Source organism: Leptidea sinapis, chromosome 37, assembly GCF_905404315.1.
Source record: "Leptidea sinapis chromosome 37, ilLepSina1.1, whole genome shotgun sequence".
NCBI lineage: Eukaryota > Metazoa > Arthropoda > Insecta > Lepidoptera > Pieridae > Leptidea > Leptidea sinapis.
Genome location: NC_066301.1, coordinates 6,738,056 through 6,757,476, shown reverse-complemented (window position 1 = coordinate 6,757,476; position 19,421 = coordinate 6,738,056). Strand labels below are relative to the sequence as shown.

Genomic DNA, 19,421 nt, shown 5'->3' with positions numbered 1-19,421 from the left:
TAGTCGATTTAGTAATTCTTGTTGAGCAATGTGTTGTACCTTGGCACTATAAGTAAGGTACACTATTTCAAAAATTCCCGCGATGTTAAATTCTATTGTCCAGTGTATTCTGAATATCACTACTTACTATTCAATCTGAAAGTAGTAATTTGAAAGTGGTCAGTGGCCAGGGTACATTTAGATGTTGTACTTTGTCCAGGGGAATATTTTATCAAATTATTTTACATTCACATTATATATTATTCCTAATAAAATACAAAATATTTCGTCTTATTAGAAAAAAGACACATGAATATAATTTTGATTTTTTTTAGAATTTTTGAGTTATTTTTTGTATATATTATGTTATTTAAGCGAATAAAACGGTTTTAGTTAATAATAGTTATATTTTCTATAAATTCCTCAATGTGTCCCAGGTTTCTTTCTTTACTGGTTTAGCGCTAATAACCTATTTTTAAATAGCAAGAAAACTAAATTCATTAAATTTACCGTACCAAATGTCAAAAATGTAAATGCAAATGTTCTTAATTCTCCGCTTAGTCGAGTTAGTAAGTCTTTTGTGGGGCGATGTATATGCTTTTACAACAAGATCCCAGAAAATGTTCAAAACAAAGGTGTTACGTTATTCAAAAGAATTGTTAAAAAACGTTTGTGTGGTAAAGGTTACTATAACATAAATGACTTTCTTAATGATACCACAGATTGGGAATGGAGCGACCGCCCTCAGGCTATTAAATAATAAGTTTAATTGTACAATGTTACTTTGTAAATGTTACTTTAATTGTAAAACATATTTTTGATGAAAAAAAAAGCCCGCTGAGTTTGTTGCGCCCATTCTTCTCAGGCCTGAGGCATTCACTTTGGAATGGGTGGTAGTTTTTTTTGACTTTCAATAAGTGATTTCACATCCTATTTTGAATAAACATATTTGAATTTGAATTTGGATTTCAAAGTTGTTTTATGCTTTTAGTACTATTTCTTATATAAGTTTTGTATGAGTGTCCTTCTAAGATCTATATCTGAGATCTATTACTACTTAGACTTTGCTCAGGCTTTAGTCACGTAAAACATAGCTCAGTGTAAGCTTCGCATAATCTTTTGTTTCGTTTTTATAGTCATTTGACAGCTGAAAATATATTGATCTTACGCTAAGACAGCCGAATATAAAAGTCAAGTTCGCGTTTCATCAGAATCAGCAGTTTTACGTATTTTTACGTATTTAAAGTCGTAGTTTTACGTATGTAAAGTCTAAGATATTACTACTAGCTATGCCTTGCTCCAATATTGATTTTTTTAAGCTTGTTGTTGTCGAAGAGCGGTTATATGAAAAATGGGCATTTTTCGTAATTAATGCACGAAAATCAATCTTTTGGTGGTTAAATTAAACATGGTTCATTTAAGTAATTCTCTTAAATGTAGGTACTTTCACTGTTAGCAATAGGGGCTATAATCGTGCGGCACGCGTTGCGGGGCGACCTTGCGGGGGACGCCGCATTCCTCAGCAGGCTCTACATATCGACGCCCAACGCTAAACTTATTTATCGGTGACCCGATCACCAACTATGCAATGAGCGAACGGCCTCACTTGACTGTGATTACTTATTTATACGACAAATTTAATAAACATAATAAATAAATAAAAATATGCTTAAATAAACCTCACACATTCTAAATTGGTATAATTATTCAAGTATTTATTTGAACATACTATACAGATGGTAATGAATGCAAGATAAATCACCGGTTATATGCGAGGTTGCTACTTGCTATCTGTCTCAACAATTGTTTGATATTATAGGGATCAGGGATTGCAAGTCAACCCTTAGTAATATAAAAGCGCCGCAGCCTGCGACAGCCTCCGTACTCAAGCTTGATAAAAACAGATATTATGTGGCAGTCAAGTTGATAGCTGATAGGTGATGGCATTCAATGTTAATCTCTGGTAAATACGAGGGTTGATGACCCGCGACCCGTGGCCGGGACCCGCGCTTCGCAAACTTGCCTTCGAAAAAATATGAACACAGGTGCGCAAGCGCGGTGTGTGGTGCGCGGGCGCAGCTAACAAGTTCTGCGGTCATTAAGGTCTAAATTCGCTAAACACACTTGAACAGTGAAATGTGAATACTTCAGTAAAAAGCTGAGTGTCGTAAGGAGTGGACGTGTCGGAACGCGCTCGTGTTGTGGTTTGTGATAGTCGTTGGTGGTTCTGTGATATTGTTGGTGATGTCAATTGTGGGTGCTGAGTGCTGATTGTCGCAGCCAGGGGCTCTGCCCAGTCGTCAGGTACGCAGGCAGCTGCCAATAAAAACCTATACGTACCTATATTGTATTCCGGTGAGAAACTTCTTGTTTCGCGAGCTTTTGTCAGCTCAATCAGGTTATGATTAATTATTGAAACTCAATACCAATGACGCTGTTCTTATGGACAGCCATGCCACATCAAGGATAATATTTTCTTCATACACAACTTATTTCCAATTAGAATCGACTGTATAGATTTATTGTAAAACTAGCCGTGCCCGTAACATCGTGAAATTTGACCTAGATCAATTCATTAAAAACACACATAGTTTTGATTTTTGTGTTGCTGTTTCGGTTGCTATAATTGGGCACGTTGTTGACTGGATTCAAATAATATGCCCTATGTAGGCCGCAACTGATGCTAGTACCTCTAATATTAACACGTATCTCTATATATTATTATAAAACAAAGTCCTCCGCAGCGTCTGTCTGTTCACGATAAACTCAAAAACTACAGCACCAATTTTTATGTTGCTTCAACTAGTAGATAGCGAATTTCTCGAGGAATGTCTGAGTATATAATTTGTTAAGTTTTTGAATATATTTTTTGTATATATGTACGGTATTTCTTGGAGATGTCGGAACAAAATAAGCCGTCTGGGAGCTTTCAACGAAAACAAAATAAAATGAACATCAATTCCTGCCTTATTGACGAACGATGAAAAATTAATATAAATTAAGAAAAATTATAAATAAATTATAAATTAACTTTATGACATCCCATATAGCCCAGTGGTTAGTGACCCTTCCTACTGAGGTAGATGTCCCAAGTTCGAATTAAAATGATGAATATGGATCGTTGTTTTCGAGTCATGGATGTTAATATTATTAATTTATGTTTAAGTAACTACCTATATCGTCATAATTTATTGTTGTCTTGTACAATAGTATAATTAACATAGGTAACAAAATTATAAAATCTTATTAAAGCTTAAACATTAAAAATAAAAATATATAGAAAAAAATAAAAAAAATACCTACAATATGACGTATTACCTACCTAGATTATGATAATTCTATTGCAATAACAATGACAGTACAATATTGTATATTATTAAAAAGAACGCAAAAAGGAGGGAGTGGGAGAGTTTTTTGCGCCGCTTCGGTTGCGGTGGTAGCATTATAAATGAAATAAAAAATAATTCTACAGAAATCAATTTTGAGAAACTAAATGCCTTGTATGTTTTTTTTTAGCACAGAACATGAATTTTTACCAAACTAACTAAATATGTTTAATTTATCTTTTTCTGTGATACTATGGATATAGAAATGGAATAGCGTCAGCTTTTGTCGTAATCGAATACGATGTGAGGTGCTCAACTGACGCACAACATTCGCAGTCGTAGGTACGTGTAGTGGACACCACGATACAAATTGTGTAATCGCTTAGTTAATCCATGTGGATACACTGCTCCAACAGTATTCTGCTATATAGAAAACATATATTATTTACTCAATCAAATCTTAAAACTTTATTTACAATACTATGATAACATTAAATTAAAACTATCATTACGGGGAAGCATACCAAGAATACTGGCAGCATTTCCACGTTGGTTAGCTAGGCTGATCCGTTGACCTAAATAGCTGCCAGCACTTGGATTAGTCAGTCAGTCAGTCAGTAGCCCTTTGAGATGAGAATATAGTTCTTTTTACAAACGGCACAAAGATGTAAGATGTGTCTTATTGATCTCATTGAGCTGAGACCGACATATCTGAGACGTTTGCTGTCTTCGGCAGTCATAGCAGCATCCCCAGCACTAACTGAAATAACTTAAACATGAGAAGGAGTGAGAGTGTCGATGCATGTCGTGTTCCACACCAGCGCCTTTCTCTATGCCCAAGCCACCAGGGTCATTCCATCAGGACGCTTGCCATCGCGGCGGGTAATACCATTTAGCTCGAAAACAGCTGGTTTATTAAGAGCGGCAAATGCCCTGCTATATAGTAATACAAAACATAAACTATAGCTAAAAAATGCAAATTAATCATCATAATTTTGCACGAACGCGAAAGTATCCTAAACCAAAACTTTTTTAATGAATACTTTGTATATCGCTTGGGTGTTTCATATTTTTACAGTAAAATCACTTGGCCAAATAAGCAGTGAGGCATTGGTTCAGATCCGAGCAAGTTTTTTTATATATAGAGGGAAACACAGGAGCACTGCCAGCCTTTTAGAAGGAGTACGCGCTTTTTTTGAAGATAACCATGTCGTAGAGTTCCGGAAACACAGCATACCGATAGCTCATTAAAGTTTTAGTAGAACGACTGACAAAAATGACCATTGCATTCGCCAATGATCATTTCTGCGTTATTTTTACCTTAGATAATTTATACGTCTAGATAGAGTTTCTTGCTGTTAGGCAACTGATAAAAATAAGCCAGGAATATTAGTTTAGTGTGCGTGACAAGCTACATCTTACACTGGCGATTTGTATGGCACTTTGTGTAAGTGTGCGTAAAATTTCTCAAAATAGATGTTAGTTTTTGTTTTCGACGTTTTGACAGCTGTCATAGTCTATATGGACGTATAAATGATCTAATTTTAATTCTCCAGTCCGTACTGTCGCACATAGTATTGTTTAGTCACATTTAAATAAAACACTTATAAAGTATTGAAAAGTTTTTGTAAAAGAGAATAGATTTCTCCCTAGACTGGTACGTGAAGCCATCGAAATTAAAAAACACCCAAATTTCAATAAAGAAGATGGTCTAAAATTATCTAACACCGGGGATCTAATAATCTCTAAATTAAAACCCATAACTACACATACCAAAAAAGAAGAGGACACTGTCAGTAAATTTTACCAAAAACCATCTGTGTACAGCAAATACCACCTCCGAGGAAATAAATGGCGCTAAACTTCATAATGACAACTATGACAAATACTATCTTTGACTCACTTCATCTGCAGTCCCCCTGAAAACGAGATCTGGAAAGGTCTTGAAACGTCGGGTTAACTAAAATCTAAAACTTTTACGCAAACATCTAATGTAAAACCGTTACAATTACACGCGTGTTAATCCTTTTAAAGAGTTTTATTTAAATAAGTTTAATTCATTCAATAGCCAAATAAATATTGATTTTGAAACATCGCAAAAATAACAATAGATTTAAAATTGTTTTCTTAAAGTAAACAATATTAGATTGGATTTAATAATAGAGTAAAGCTGTAAAACTTGAGGGTGGTCGGGACGGGCCAACCCACTGGAGAATAGCTACCTGATGTTTTAATTATTGTTTTACCTAAAATCCCTTAACTGTTGTTCAAAGTTTTTATTAAAGGATCCAAACAGGCAGGATAAACGTGATGAAGGAGTTTCGTTACTTTAAGGAGTAAGACTTTAAAAGTAATTACGAAAGCCCTTACAGGGATTTATTTTCGTTTAGCATTTAAGATGCGTCGAAATTAATTTTTCTCAAAAATAGAAAAGGATAAATTTAATTACAGTTGCAATAATCCCTATTGCTTTATGATATTATTGTTAGGTACTTCTCGTATATACGACGACCTATATAGCCGAGTGGTTAGCGACCCTATCTACTAAGCTAGAGGTCCCGGGTTCGAATCCCGCTAGGTGCAAGCATTTATATGATGAATATGGATGATTGTTTCCGAGTCATGGATGTTTATTTGTATTTATGTATGTTTAAGTAAGAATATTGCATTAAATATATCGTTGTCTTGCAACCCATAACACAGTCTATGCCTAATTTGGGGCAAGATTATTTGTGTAAAAGTGTGTCAGTATTATTATATAATTAGGATATGTAGAAATTAGCTATGATTTAAGTGTTTAAGTTCGGGTTGATGATCTAGTAAAAATTAATAAATCATTTTGAGAAAAAGGTAAATATTTATTAAAAAAAAAAGAAAAACATCTAAGTAATAAATATAACAACACAAAATATTGCTATTTTTTATGACAGTAAGGGACGAGACGAGCAGGACGTTCAGCTGATGGTAATGCCCTGCCATTACAATGTAGTGTCGCTCAGGATTCTTGAAAAACCTAAAAATTCTGAACGACACTACAATTGTGCTCGTCACCTTGAGACATAAGATGTTAAGTCTCATTTTCAGACTGAAACACAATAATTCTTACATATTACTGCTTCACGACAGAAACAGGCGCCGTTGTGGCACCCATCCATAATCTAGCTGATATCCTGTGCAAAGGAGCCTCCCACTGGTAGATTTAAGTTTAATTACCGCTATAATATCGTACAATGCAAGATGTTTTATGAAGAAGAGTCTCCATGTTAAGCTTGCGGCTCGGTCGGTTGGAGTCCCGTTATGCGTCGCGCCTCGACCGGAGCGACCACGGAACATCTCACGCCGGAATTTGACAATACATCCATGAACAGTTTCTCCTCACATACGTAGATACTATAACAAAAAAGAAAGTGTGGCATTCGGGGACTGCCGCAGTAAAGCTATTGCATAGCATTTTTTATCAACTTATGCAATTATAATTATTAATTTATTTTATTTATGCAGTATTTTTTTTCGATAAAATTAATTAAAAGGAAGTGAGTAAAATTTTACTTGCAAGATTTGATTACAGACAGACAACAGGACAGGTGAAACTAAATAAAAATGCTTGTCATAATAATAAAAATTAAAAAAACGGAAAAAAAAATAAAGACGTACCCCAGGCTCGAACCTGGGATCATCTATAAGCGCCGTTCCGCGGCAACTGTAATGACCGCGGCGAAATATCTATATGGATCTAGTAAGTAAGTGTTAGGTTATTTTCGTTACGGAATTTCTGGATTCGGTCTCCACGCTCAAGTCCCGCGATAGAAGCTATGAAATAGCTTAATAATCGTTTGCAAACTAAATCCAAATTAACATTAAACAGTTCCGGTCCCTACCCAATATGAGTTAAAATTTATAATAAGTTACCAGAACACTTAGAAGCCGAAACCAATATTATAAAATTCATAAGCTCTTTGAAAAAGGTACTTTTGGAAAAAGTTACTATTCCATCAATGAATACTTAGAGGAAAAATGTGTGTGCGTGTAATCTTTACGTGCGATTGAAGTAAAACTTCATTATAATTAACTTTAGGAATAATTAACAGATACATATTATACTTTTTTTGATTATCTGAAAGCTCATACACAAAATATGTTCTTTTCGTTTGCCCTTGTTTGTCCCACCTTTTCTAGGACATCCAGTATATAACAAATAATCTTAAAAAGTTGAAAGACAAGAAGATTTAATTTGTACCATTAATTATATAGTTGATTAATTAAAGCCATGTTATTAATACATTATTGAACAAAATAATTAAATTATTAACATCACACATACCAATATAACGTTGTTATTGGATATTAAAGAATATGGCTCTATGGGCTCGGACGTTTTGCCGGTCACGCCTAAAGAAGTTTTACTTCAAAAAAATATATATTAGAATGTCTGCCCCTCTGTTGTTCATTGCTATGCCTTACGAGGTGCATGTTATGATTATTTAGAACTACAATTTTGTTTAGTAACTAAGTCGCATGTAACGCTATTTAAATAAATAAATAAAAATAAAAACTGCATGATCACTGATCATATTAGCGGTATATATATTGTAAGCCTCACATTCATTCAATACGGCTTAGATACCAGAACACCAGTCCAAATTCAAAATCGGTGACACGTTTTTCGTAAACAAAATATCTATAAAGCTCTGTTCATACTGAGGCGAATAACGCGCGGGAAGCGGGATGCGTTTTATCGTAATTCGCTCGCTCGCCTTAGAGCCTGTCCAGATGAAGCGTTTTACGCGCGAGTTCACTCGCGCGTTTTGATTTGTATTGCGTCCAGATGCGGCGTATCACGCGCGTTCTCGCGCGCATGTGTTGGAGACGGATTTGAGCAGTTATAAACATGGACTCGGATACAGCGGTTGTGTTGTGGCTTGCATACCGTCGATGGAGACGTCGTAAACAAAGAGAAAGTCGACGATTTAACGTACATCCCATTCTACGTGATAGAATGACGCATAGTATGTTTATAACTTTATACCCAAAACTCAGAGAACATAGTGAAAAGTTTTTCAACTACTTTCGGATGTCAATAGCATCGTTTGATAATTTACTAGAAATTATCAAAGAAGATTTGTCTCCATGTCAAAATTATATGGTACGGGATACTGTTTCTGCAGAAGAAAAACTCGTGATTACTTTGAGGTAATATTTTTTATTGCTTTAGTAATACCTTAAGTAATTAATTCAGATTCATTGGAATCTTGTGTAGATGCCGGTGAAGGGTGTTTGTAGCTAGACGTCGTTGGTGGTCGTGACGCAGTGCAATAACCTCGATTGTAAGTCGAAAAGGTTTCAGGTGGAAACGAAGATGTTGAAGGGTCTGTTGTGGTATATCCTGTTTCTCCAAAATAATCTCTCTGTCCACGTTGTGTCATTCCTGTTTGGTAATGATATTGTGTCGAAGGTTGGTAGTCGGAACGAGCTGCTGCAGGTCTAAGACACAGAGCTTGTTGAGCTTGAAGTACTTTCATTAATTCAATTTTTGTTTGAAGTCTGTTTTCCTCTGGTACTTTAAGAAGCTCTTTGTGTAAGGACAAACAAAATAGTTTGTCATCATCTGACTCTATTTGGTTTGTTGCCTGTGGCTGATTCCCAGATGCTAAATTTGTTTTTATGATTGAGAGGAATTCTTCGTCAGCCGCATTTAGTTTTTTCTTCTTTTTTGCCTGACTACGTGGAGGTCTCATCACATCTTCCCCATCGCCAGAAAACTCCTGTTCTTCAGTTGCAACACACGCGGTGTTGATGTTGCTCTCAGTTATTTTATTCCGTGTCGATCTTTCGAGAAACATCAAACGTTCAAAATAAATATATTTGGCTTTGCCGGAGGCTCCTGATCCAGACGGTGTGGTTTTCTTCTTCTTCATTTCTCTCACAAAGCCATCACGCAACCCTTTCCACTTCTTCTGCAATAAAGTACCTGTAAATAATAAAAAGATCGAAATAAAATAATAATAATTATTTTACTTTCTTTTCAGATATTTGGCCACAGGATGTTATTTTGCGGATCTGCATTATGCCTACAGATTAGGAAAGTCTACAGTTATCGAAATAGTACAGAAAACCTGTTACATCATGTGGAACAAACTGCTAAACATAGTAATGAGACAACCAACGAAAGCTAAATGGAAAGAAATTTCGAAACAATTTCAAAAATACACAAATTTTCCAAACTGCATCGGTGCCATTGACGGCAAGCATATCCGTATTATAAAACCTAACGATTCTGGGTCTCTTTACTATAACTATAAGAGTTATTTTTCAACTGTTTTGTTGGCCGTATGTGATGCAAATTATTGTTTTATTGCAGTGGACATAGGCGCATATGGAAAAAGTAATGACTCCACAATTTTTAAAGACTCTATTTTATATAAAAAACTTGTCGAGAAAACTTTAGATATTCCAGATCCAAAGCCAATATCGCAAACAGATGCAACCCCCTTACCTCATGTCATAGTAGGAGATGAGGCGTTTAGTCTGTCTGAAAATATAATGCGCCCTTACTGCGGTAGATCTCTAACAACCAAAAAAAAAATTTTCAACTATCGCTTATCCAGGGCCCGGCGTTACATTGAATGTTGCTTTGGCATCTTGGTAAATAAATGGAGAATATTTCATAGACCGTTGAATGTGGATATAGAATTTGCAATAAACATAATTAAGGCTTGTTGTGTTCTCCATAACTACGTAAGGTTAAGGGATGGCTATAGGTATGATCACACTCTCTACGAAACATCTCTGAATAATTTGAACAATGAGGCAGTGAGGCCTAATGCGAGATCATTGAATATAAGAGATAGATTTGCTGATTATTTTGTAAACGAAGACAAACTCCCTTGGCAAGATAAAATGATATAGTTTAACAATGTAAAATCTATGCAAATAATAATATTATTTAATAAAGTATTATTTACTTACCTAAAGTTTTTTTTTTCTCTTCGGAATCACCAACTTCACAAAAAATTTCCACTATTTCTTCCCAGTTCCTACGTTTAATGGTTCTATTAGAATAATCTGATGATTCCATGTCCCATAGAGCTACCCTTTTCTCAATTTCGTCGATAAAAAGTTCCGTGTCAAAGTTATCACGCTCCATTTTGAACCAAATACGTCCACTCGCCACGGACACGCGCGTAGTACTGGACGCAGCACAGGCCCCCGAGTACCTCGACTCGCGCGGCGCTCGCGCATGGGACGCGCGAGTCGAGAGTCCCGCTCATTGCACGCGTTTTACGCGCGAGTGAGGAAACGCGCGTAGGCATCTGGACGGGATGTACGTAGCTCTAGTACCTCGGTTACGCGCGAGTGTCAACGCGCGAGTGAACTCGCGCGTAAAACGCTTCATCTGGACAGGCTCTAAGTCTCTCAAACTGACGCGACTTCCCGCGTGTCATTTTTGGTTCTTCAGTGGAGAAACACCATGCATTGTTAGATAAAACAATCCCGCCGGGCGTCCCGCTTCAACTTGAGCGACTACTCGCGTCAATTTGAACACGTCCATACAAGTTAGCTGACACAATCGGCGTGAGCGACTTCCTTCCCGCGTCCCGCGCGTTACTCGCCTCAGTTTGAACAGATCTGAATAGAGTTTGATCAGTTTTAAAATACCAATATGTACCTACTCCGGATGGAAACTTGTTCTCATTTTTTGACCTGATTTCTATCGATGAATTCCATCTTCGCAGGCCGGATGTGTGGCGTTCCACCACAGTGCAGTTTTCAAGGGACTTTCTTCCACGTACAATCAAGCTGTGGAATGAGCTTCATTGTAGGGTGGTTCCGGGATGTCACGACATGGGTACCTTCAAAAAAATTGCGTACACCTTTCTTAGAGGCCGGCAACGCTCCTGTGATTCTTCTGGTATTGCAGGAGAATGTGATGACCCATACGCTCGTTTGTTATCTCTTCCATAACTATATAACATTAACATATACATGTCATCGTTTTACACATTATTTAATTACAATCTTTGTAAAGTTATGCAAAAAAAAATACTCAAACGTCATGATATTATGTACGAGTCAATAAAAAAATGTAAATTAATAAATAAATAATACTTCAAGTATTATTGAGTATGTACAGTAGATGAATCAACACATACAAAAAATAATTATTATAAGAGCATTATTTAAATAATTAGAAAGACAGACATAATTTATATTACGTCTCTTGCTATTAGACAACCGATAAAAACAGGGCAGGAATATTAGTTTGGGCAGGGATTTGTATGACACTTTGTGTTAGTGTGCGTGCATTGCTCAAAATAGAGGTTAGTCCTCAATTTTTTTCGACGTTTTCACAGCTGTCATTGTCTATTTAGACGTATAAAAATATGAAGCTAAGTTCCCGTTGGCAAAATCATCCAGCCGCAATTGAATAAAACAATATTGTGTTCTTTTCATTTTCAGCATAACTGAAACCACGAAATTTGATTTGTACAGAAATAGAAATGTAGTCTGAAATCGTTTCCTCGATGTTGTCTCGCATCCTTGTTAACATAACGTTTCTATATTTTATGACTTGATCCTCGGTTTATTGCGTCCTGTTTGGAAGGATGGCGTGTCCCGACGAATTCTTCATGTTTACGTTGCAGGGCTGCTCATTGATTGCGGTATTTGTTTGTAGATTTTTTATATATTGTACTTCATTGCAGTAAGATAATTTGTATCTGCTTGAAAGACTTACAAATCGGTTTAACAATGGCATTCGATATCTCGACCAATTGGCACGGAGCTCTGACGACATCGAACCAAAATCAATTTATATAAATTTACTAGCTGGCCCGACGCACGTTGTTCTGTACATAATAAATAAAATACTATTTTTATGAATTTGTCAATTATATTTTATAACATCAATAATCATTTCGTAAAATATGCTCCCTGTTATTATAACGAAATTGTTTCACAGTAGAACTGTTTGATCGTGCGGCACCACATTCTCTCATAGTAAATATTTTGTCCATACAAAACAAATATTGGAAATAAAAATAATTATGGGTCCTAAATCGAAATAAAAACTATCCTATCTCTCAAGTTGGACTTAGCTGCACTCAATGAAGTATGCATCCATAAAAATCCGTTTATTAATTAAGGAGTTCACTGGAAATAAACATCAGGACACTGGATTTATATGTATAAAAACTAGCTGACCCGGCAAACGTTGTTTTGCCATATAAATTATTTTTAGAGTTTCGTTTCTTGGACATTGCAACATTACTTTATTTTTTAAATAAAATAATTTTTCTGATATAAATGTACCCTGAGTTACTTCTTGTTTCATCAGCTACTTGGCAATAAAAGTCCCGTCTAAATAGGTCTAGCCCTTTCAGAGATTAGCCGGAACTAACAGACAGACAGACAAAAATTGTAAAAAATATATATATTCATATACATGTAGTAAAAAACGGTTATTTCAATATTACAAACAAACATTCCAATTTTATTTATATGTATAGATATATAGTTATTTGTTCTTAAATTACTTTGTTATGTTAACTTGAATTAATCGAAGCGATATTTCTCTTGCAGTTAGACAGACGACGTTGACGTTTATAGATTTCTGCATTAGTTTTGACTTCAAGTTCCTCCTCCTCCTCGTGTCGTATTCCTCATTGCTGAGGGTCGTGATTTTTCTGGGGATTCAACTGCTTGACAATAGTTTGCCGTCTGTGTCTGTCTTTGGCTACGTGCAGTGAGTCATGAAGTCGGGTATACAGACATGTGCGGATTTGGTCAGACCATCTTATAGGGCTGCGACCTCTGGGGCGACGTCCGTCTACCATCCCAGTAACCATCAGTTGTTCGAGGATGTGGCCACCTTTTCTGGCGATATGTCCAAAGAAAACTAAAATTCTACGTTACGCACTTCAAGTTAAGACACGCGATAAAAAGCTTAATGCTGCGGGTGACAACAGATTTACGTTTATTGTTGGTGTTGATATAAGATATCTAGTGAAACATAAAACAATCATCACCTTAATACATGTGACTAATATAATAGTAGGTACATTTTTTATGAATATTATTTTGTCGATGCGACATTCTTTTATACATTTTTACTATTATTAATAAATTGGATCCATTATCAGTTATATACCAGTGTTATATACCAATCTTATTGAAACGAGGTATAAAATAAAAAAAATACCAGAATCTTTAGAAAGTTTTGCTGTTTACGCTGCATCATCAGCATCAATACATTCTGTACAAATAATAAATAATACTTGCTGAGTGTTTTATAAGCAATACCGAAGAAGAAACTTGTAGAGTTTTTATATATTTGTCTGTAAGTGTCTCCGGTCCGGGTAGAACATATAAACTACTGAATATGTTGTATAACGGTGAATATATTAACACGTGGTAAACTAAATAATATAGGTTTCATGTAATCACGTTAGTCATATAATTTTTGATGCTTTATAGCGTCCACGCAGTTGGCGTCGCGGGCGGCAGCTAGTTGTCAATAATAATGTCTATCCTCATTCCTGATTGTAACCAGACCAAGTCTCAATGATATGCATTAAGCACACTGAAGACTTATGCATCACTCACTGTTTCATTTCAATTTTATCTAAAAACGTTTTTAAAAGTTCCATCAATATGAACTGGATACGATTTAAATGAGATGTTAATAATATTATATAGTCAGAAAACTATACCGTGTTTTTAAGACATGATAACATATCTACTAGATCGTTATTTGACCATAAATCATAAAATTTTCAAGATATACTCTTTTGTAATTGACCGACAATGCATCTGTAACTCCTCCGGTGTTGCAGGAGGAGAGAGTTAGTAAGTCATTTGTGGGGCGTTGTAAATGCTTTTACAACAAGATGGTAATGCATAAAATAAATGTATTACAAAATTCAAAAGAATTATTAAAAATTTTGCGTGGTAAAGGTACAACATAAATGTCTTTCTTAATGATACCAAAGATTGGAATAATAGAGCGAACGCCCACAGACCACTAAATAATAAAATATATTGTACAATTTTACGTTTTAACCATTTTTTTATTAAAAAAAAACCGTTTGAGTTTGTTGCGCCCGTTCTTTTCAGGTCTGAGACGTACCTTATGGCAAGGGTAGTAGTTTTTGACTTTCAATAAGTGATTCTAAATCCTATTTTGAATAAAAATATTTTTATTTGAATGTGGACTGCGATGGTGGTCACACCAGGTGACACGAACCCTCAAGTTTCCTCGTCTTACATAAAAAAATATAACGTACCTAAGTGAAGTTTTTTTATTCAGTAGCATTTTGTCACCTACTATTTATCTTAAATTCTGATACTTGTGTGAAAAGAATATAAACAATTATTTAATTAATTAATTTGTCAAACATATTTCAAAGTTATGCCATTCACCTTTTAACACTTCTTTATTATGAAAACTTCGTGCAAAATACAATTTTGTACAATAAAATTTATTATTTAATTTTTTCTTAACAAATACCAACTGACTTAAAAAAACTATTCAAAATGTTTATAATATGCACTAAAAAGTACAAAAATATATGCATTTTTTTTTTGTTAGATGATCATTGAGATAATCATGTTATTTTAAAAATTCTCATGACTAACATGAAACGAAAAATATTAGACTACATAAAAGTCCATCAAAATTATGACGACAATATAATGTAGTTACAATTATTGTTATTTTTGGAATCGGTGTACTCCCGCAGCAACCCTTCTCGCCTATCGCGCGTGTGATACAAGCACATCCCAAATATAATTATGTACATAGTTAGAAAACTACCTAAAAACAATTTAATATTAACAGGTTACAAATTAGGAGGCGTCCATAAATTACGTGAGGTGTTTTTTTTTAATATTCTGTCCCTCCCTCACCCCCTGGTGGGATGTCGTGAGATTTTATTCAACCCACTCCCCCATGCCCCAATCTCACGTGAGATTTTTCAAAATGTGGGTTTCTTACGTAACCGGGTTGGATTGTTATTGTAAAACGAAAAAAAAATGCTTCGTGCTCTAATTTACGACTAGTTAAGACTAGTAATCAATATTGCTGAGAGTTATAAGTGTAATAAAATTTTTACAATACAATACTTAAATCGTAACTACTGTGATAAAAAAAGAATATCTACTCTAATTCAGTCCATGGAGAATCATGCGCGCTCTCAAGAGAGACCATTGGAACCACAGATAATCTAAATGATTGGAACCAACTTGTTCATATAATTAAATGGATCAAAATAGTTTTTTTTGTTTCAATAGATAATAATTGCGTGATATTTGCTGAGACCCCCCCTCTCTCCAACGTAAGATTAGATGAGATTTGACTCGACCCCCTTCCCCCCTTTAAGATCTCACGTAATTTATGGACGCCCCTTATTCTATTAATATTATTATAACTTAATGTTGGTACTAATTGGAATGTCAAATAACCACCTTATATATAAAATTCTCGTATCACAATGTTAGTTACCTTACTCCTCCGAAATGGCTTTTCTGATTTTTACCAAATTTTATATGCATATTCAGTAGGTCTGAGAATCGGCTACTATCTATTTTTCATACCCCTAAGTGATAAGGGTTGTTCACCCATAACATTTTTTTAGTTTTGGACAAAATTTTTTGTTTTTATTTTATTATGATTCAGCATTAAAAAATACATACAACTTCAATAATTCGCCATTCTTCGATCGATAAATCGAATCGAAAATAGTTCTACTATTTTTATATCGCTATTTTTACATTATTCTGTTCCATTCACAAAACCGCTATAGGGTTGCAAGGTAGCAATCGAATACAATAATTGTTGTACGATATATTTGGTACGCGAAGAATCGGTTGCATCTATTTTTTATACCTCAAAAATTTTTGTTATCGATTTTTTTTTAATTACTTTTGACGTTGTATTGCCATATATGGCAATACAACGTTTGCTGGGTCAGCTAGTAACAATATAATACGCGTATATTGTAACACTACGTGCGGTCTCTAGCATTCCAGTTCCCGCAATACTTGGAAAATCTTATAAAGCTGGTAATCAACACCAGAGCTATCGAGTTTCCGTCGGCTCCGCGCTCGGCCGCCGTGAGCTTTCTGTGTATTGCAGCTCTACATTCTATACAATATGTAGTCGATGCATTATGAAATATGATATTCACTAGAAAACAAGTTATTATGTAAGGTTAGCTCTTGTCCAGCGATTTTGTGTGCTAAAATTACAATTCTTTCATAGTAACAAAACACCATTATATAAGTAAGTAAAATACTTAAATATATTTTTTTTAAGGAGGACCAACGATCGTATTGTTAAGTGATCTCTGTCGCCCATATTTTCTGTTTCAACATAGAAGAGCCTGCCTTTTAGAAAGGTGTACGCGCTTTTTTAAAGGTGTCCATGTTGTATCCTCACGGGAACACCTCACAAGGAAGCTCATTCCAAACCTTAGTTGGACGTGGTGGAAACTTCCTGGAAAACGGCACTGTAGATGAAAGACGATGATATCCTAATTTGTGTCATGTAGTGCGAAAGTGGTTATAAATTATTTAATATTAAATTAACACAAAAACATACCCACGTCATAATGAAAACATATAAAATACTAGCTGACCCGGCAAACGTTGTTTTGCCATATAAAGTATAATTCACGCGATAGTTTTATAAATAATAAATAGCCTATGTGTTATTCTGGTGTGTAAACTATATTATTCTAAAGTTTAATCAAAATCCAATCAGTACTTTTTGCGTTAAAAAAGCTCAAACATACATCCAGACATACAAACTTTCACATTTATAATATTAATAGGATGTTAAGATCTTTGACATTCACAAGTGTCGTAATTATTAAGACGAGTACTCACGATATATATTTTAATAATTTGATGACAATATTTAGATCCAATTGCATGAATCGTGGTCTCGGCCTAATTTATAAGTGTCCTTTTGACCTCATTAATAGGTGAATAAATGATTGTTTTTTCTTTCTTTCCATAATATATAATTTATATCATACCTTATTAGGTACACGTAATAATATATCTATACTTATTATTATAAGTTGGTTAAGTTTGTGAGGTTGTATGGGGTAATCCCTGGATCTAATCAATCGATTTTGAAAATTCTCTTATCAATCGAAAGCCACATTGTTTATAATTGTCATAGGCTATTTATTAACCCGAAAAATGAAATTTGGCTAATAAGTCGGATATGCAAAGTAAGTCATAGGAAATACGGTTGAACGGAACTTAACGGTGAGATATATATAGGGTTGTTTTATATATATGTGCATGTGCTAGTATTGGAACACCTTCTAAAATGAATGCAAAGGGTTAGCTAGTAAGAAATTAAACTTAAGCCTTTAAAATAGTACGAAGGAAAAGTAGTATCTTTCATTGACATGAAGTACATCATAAACAGGGCTCCATCTACAGGATCTGCTTTATATTTCATAACCTGCTCAACCCTAATAATTGCATATTTGAAAATTGACTTGAGATGTCTCTCTTTCAAATCTAAGCAATTTGTTATTTTTAGTAAATGGAGCCACAACTGTTGAACAGGACATACCAAGATATACGAACCACACGTCACTCGAACGGTTGGCTCAGTAAAAGAGCGCTCGGACGGAACCCGAGAGACCACGGGGGTCCCGCATCATTCATAATTTTTTTAACAGCACCGTAACAATAACAAGCTAACCTTACAGGAAACGCCATTCCACCTTCGCACGACACGCCACAAGTTAGGATATCATCCCCACCATCTAGATGTGTGGCGGTCCTCCACAGTGCGGTTTTCAATGAGCTTTCTTCCACGTACTACAAAGCTGTGGAATGAGCTTCCTTGTGCGGTGTTTCCGGGACGATACGACATGGGTACCTTCAAAAAAAGCGCGTACACCTTCCTTAAAGGGCGGCAACGCTCTTGTGATTCCTCTGGTGTTGCAAGGGAACGTGGCCGGCGGTGATCACTTAACACCAGGTGACCCGTACGCTCGTTTGTCCTCCTATTCCATATATATAAAAAAAAATGTTGAATAGTGTTAAGTTCACTTTATATTCTTGAGGTTTCTTACAAATATACTTATGTCTTCCTTTGTCAGCATTATTTACGTAAAAGCTTAAAGTTTTTGTATCTTTTTCTGTCCATAAAACATTAGAGAACCGTGATGGCGGTGTGTACGGTCTATAGAAACACAAACATAAACGTCTATAAATCACTGCACATGAAAGTGATTTAAAAATACGTTTTATTGCCGCTTGAATATCCGTTTAGTTAAATTGATCTTCCGCTCGGCGCATGAGATGAATAGCGTCAATTGTTTAAGCTTTTATAATCGACGGTTCGTTAGTGAGTTATTATATATTATTAGGTGTGGACAAATAGTTAACTTTAGGTAATATCAATTAATCATAATAAAAAAAATGTGTAATAATCCGAGAAGTGAGGGTACTTTAAAATATAACAAACTAGCTGACCCGGCAAACGTTGTCTTGCCATATAAAGTATAATTCACGCGATAATTTATAAATAATAGCCTATGTGTTATTCTGGTGTGTAAGCTATATTATTGTAAAGTTTCATTAAAATCCATTCAGTAGTTTTTGTGTTAAAGAAGTACAAACATACATCCAGACATACAAACTCTCACATTTATAGTATTAATAAGATTGTTTATATTTGCAAGAGCGACATCTCAGTCAATTTCCTAATATGCAAATATTGGGATTGAGCAGGTTATCAACTGTAAAGTAGATCCTGTAAATGAAGCCACAACCTGAGAGTTGAACAACGCATACAAGATTTATCAACGATACGTCACTCGTATGGTGGGCTCAGTTGGAAGAGCGCTCGCACGTAACGCGAGAGGTCGCGGGTTCGAGTCCCGCGTCGTTCATAATTTATTTTTGTCTAATATAAATTCGTTCATAACTATTTTATTTCTAAATATTTAATTAAAAACAAATAACCTTTGTTGGATCCCGGTAGGTGCAAACAATTATACGATGAATATTAATGTTTGTTTCCGATTCATGGATGTTTATTTGTATTTATGTATGTTTATCGTATTAATAATATCGTTGTCTTGCACA

At 35.1% G+C, this 19,421-nt stretch overlaps 3 protein-coding genes across 3 annotated transcripts in view; 2 read left to right on the top strand and 1 right to left on the bottom strand.

Annotated features, from left to right (window-relative positions):
• Positions 1 to 2,136: 2,136 nt before the first annotated feature.
• The window catches only part of LOC126975764 (EGFR adapter protein-like), a 57,273-nt gene continuing 39,988 nt past the window's right edge, over positions 2,137 to 19,421 (top strand). Inside the window, exon 1 of the mRNA XM_050823798.1 lies at positions 2,137 to 2,283. The gene's annotated coding sequence lies outside the window, so the exon portion shown is untranslated. The remainder of the gene's footprint in view (positions 2,284 to 19,421) is intronic.
• LOC126975758 (uncharacterized) lies at positions 8,194 to 10,270 on the top strand. Its single transcript, XM_050823788.1, has 2 exons — positions 8,194 to 8,495; positions 9,332 to 10,270. Exons 1-2 carry the CDS (start codon positions 8,194 to 8,196, stop codon positions 10,209 to 10,211), a joined length of 1,182 nt encoding a protein of 393 aa, XP_050679745.1. The 3' UTR covers positions 10,212 to 10,270.
• On the bottom strand, positions 8,495 to 10,708 carry LOC126975772 (uncharacterized). The gene is made up of 2 exons (XM_050823807.1): positions 10,272 to 10,708; positions 8,495 to 9,273 (listed from the first exon to the last, which is right to left on the bottom strand). The coding sequence occupies exons 1-2, from the start codon at positions 10,447 to 10,449 to the stop codon at positions 8,525 to 8,527; spliced, it is 927 nt and encodes a 308-aa protein (XP_050679764.1). The 5' UTR covers positions 10,450 to 10,708; the 3' UTR covers positions 8,495 to 8,524.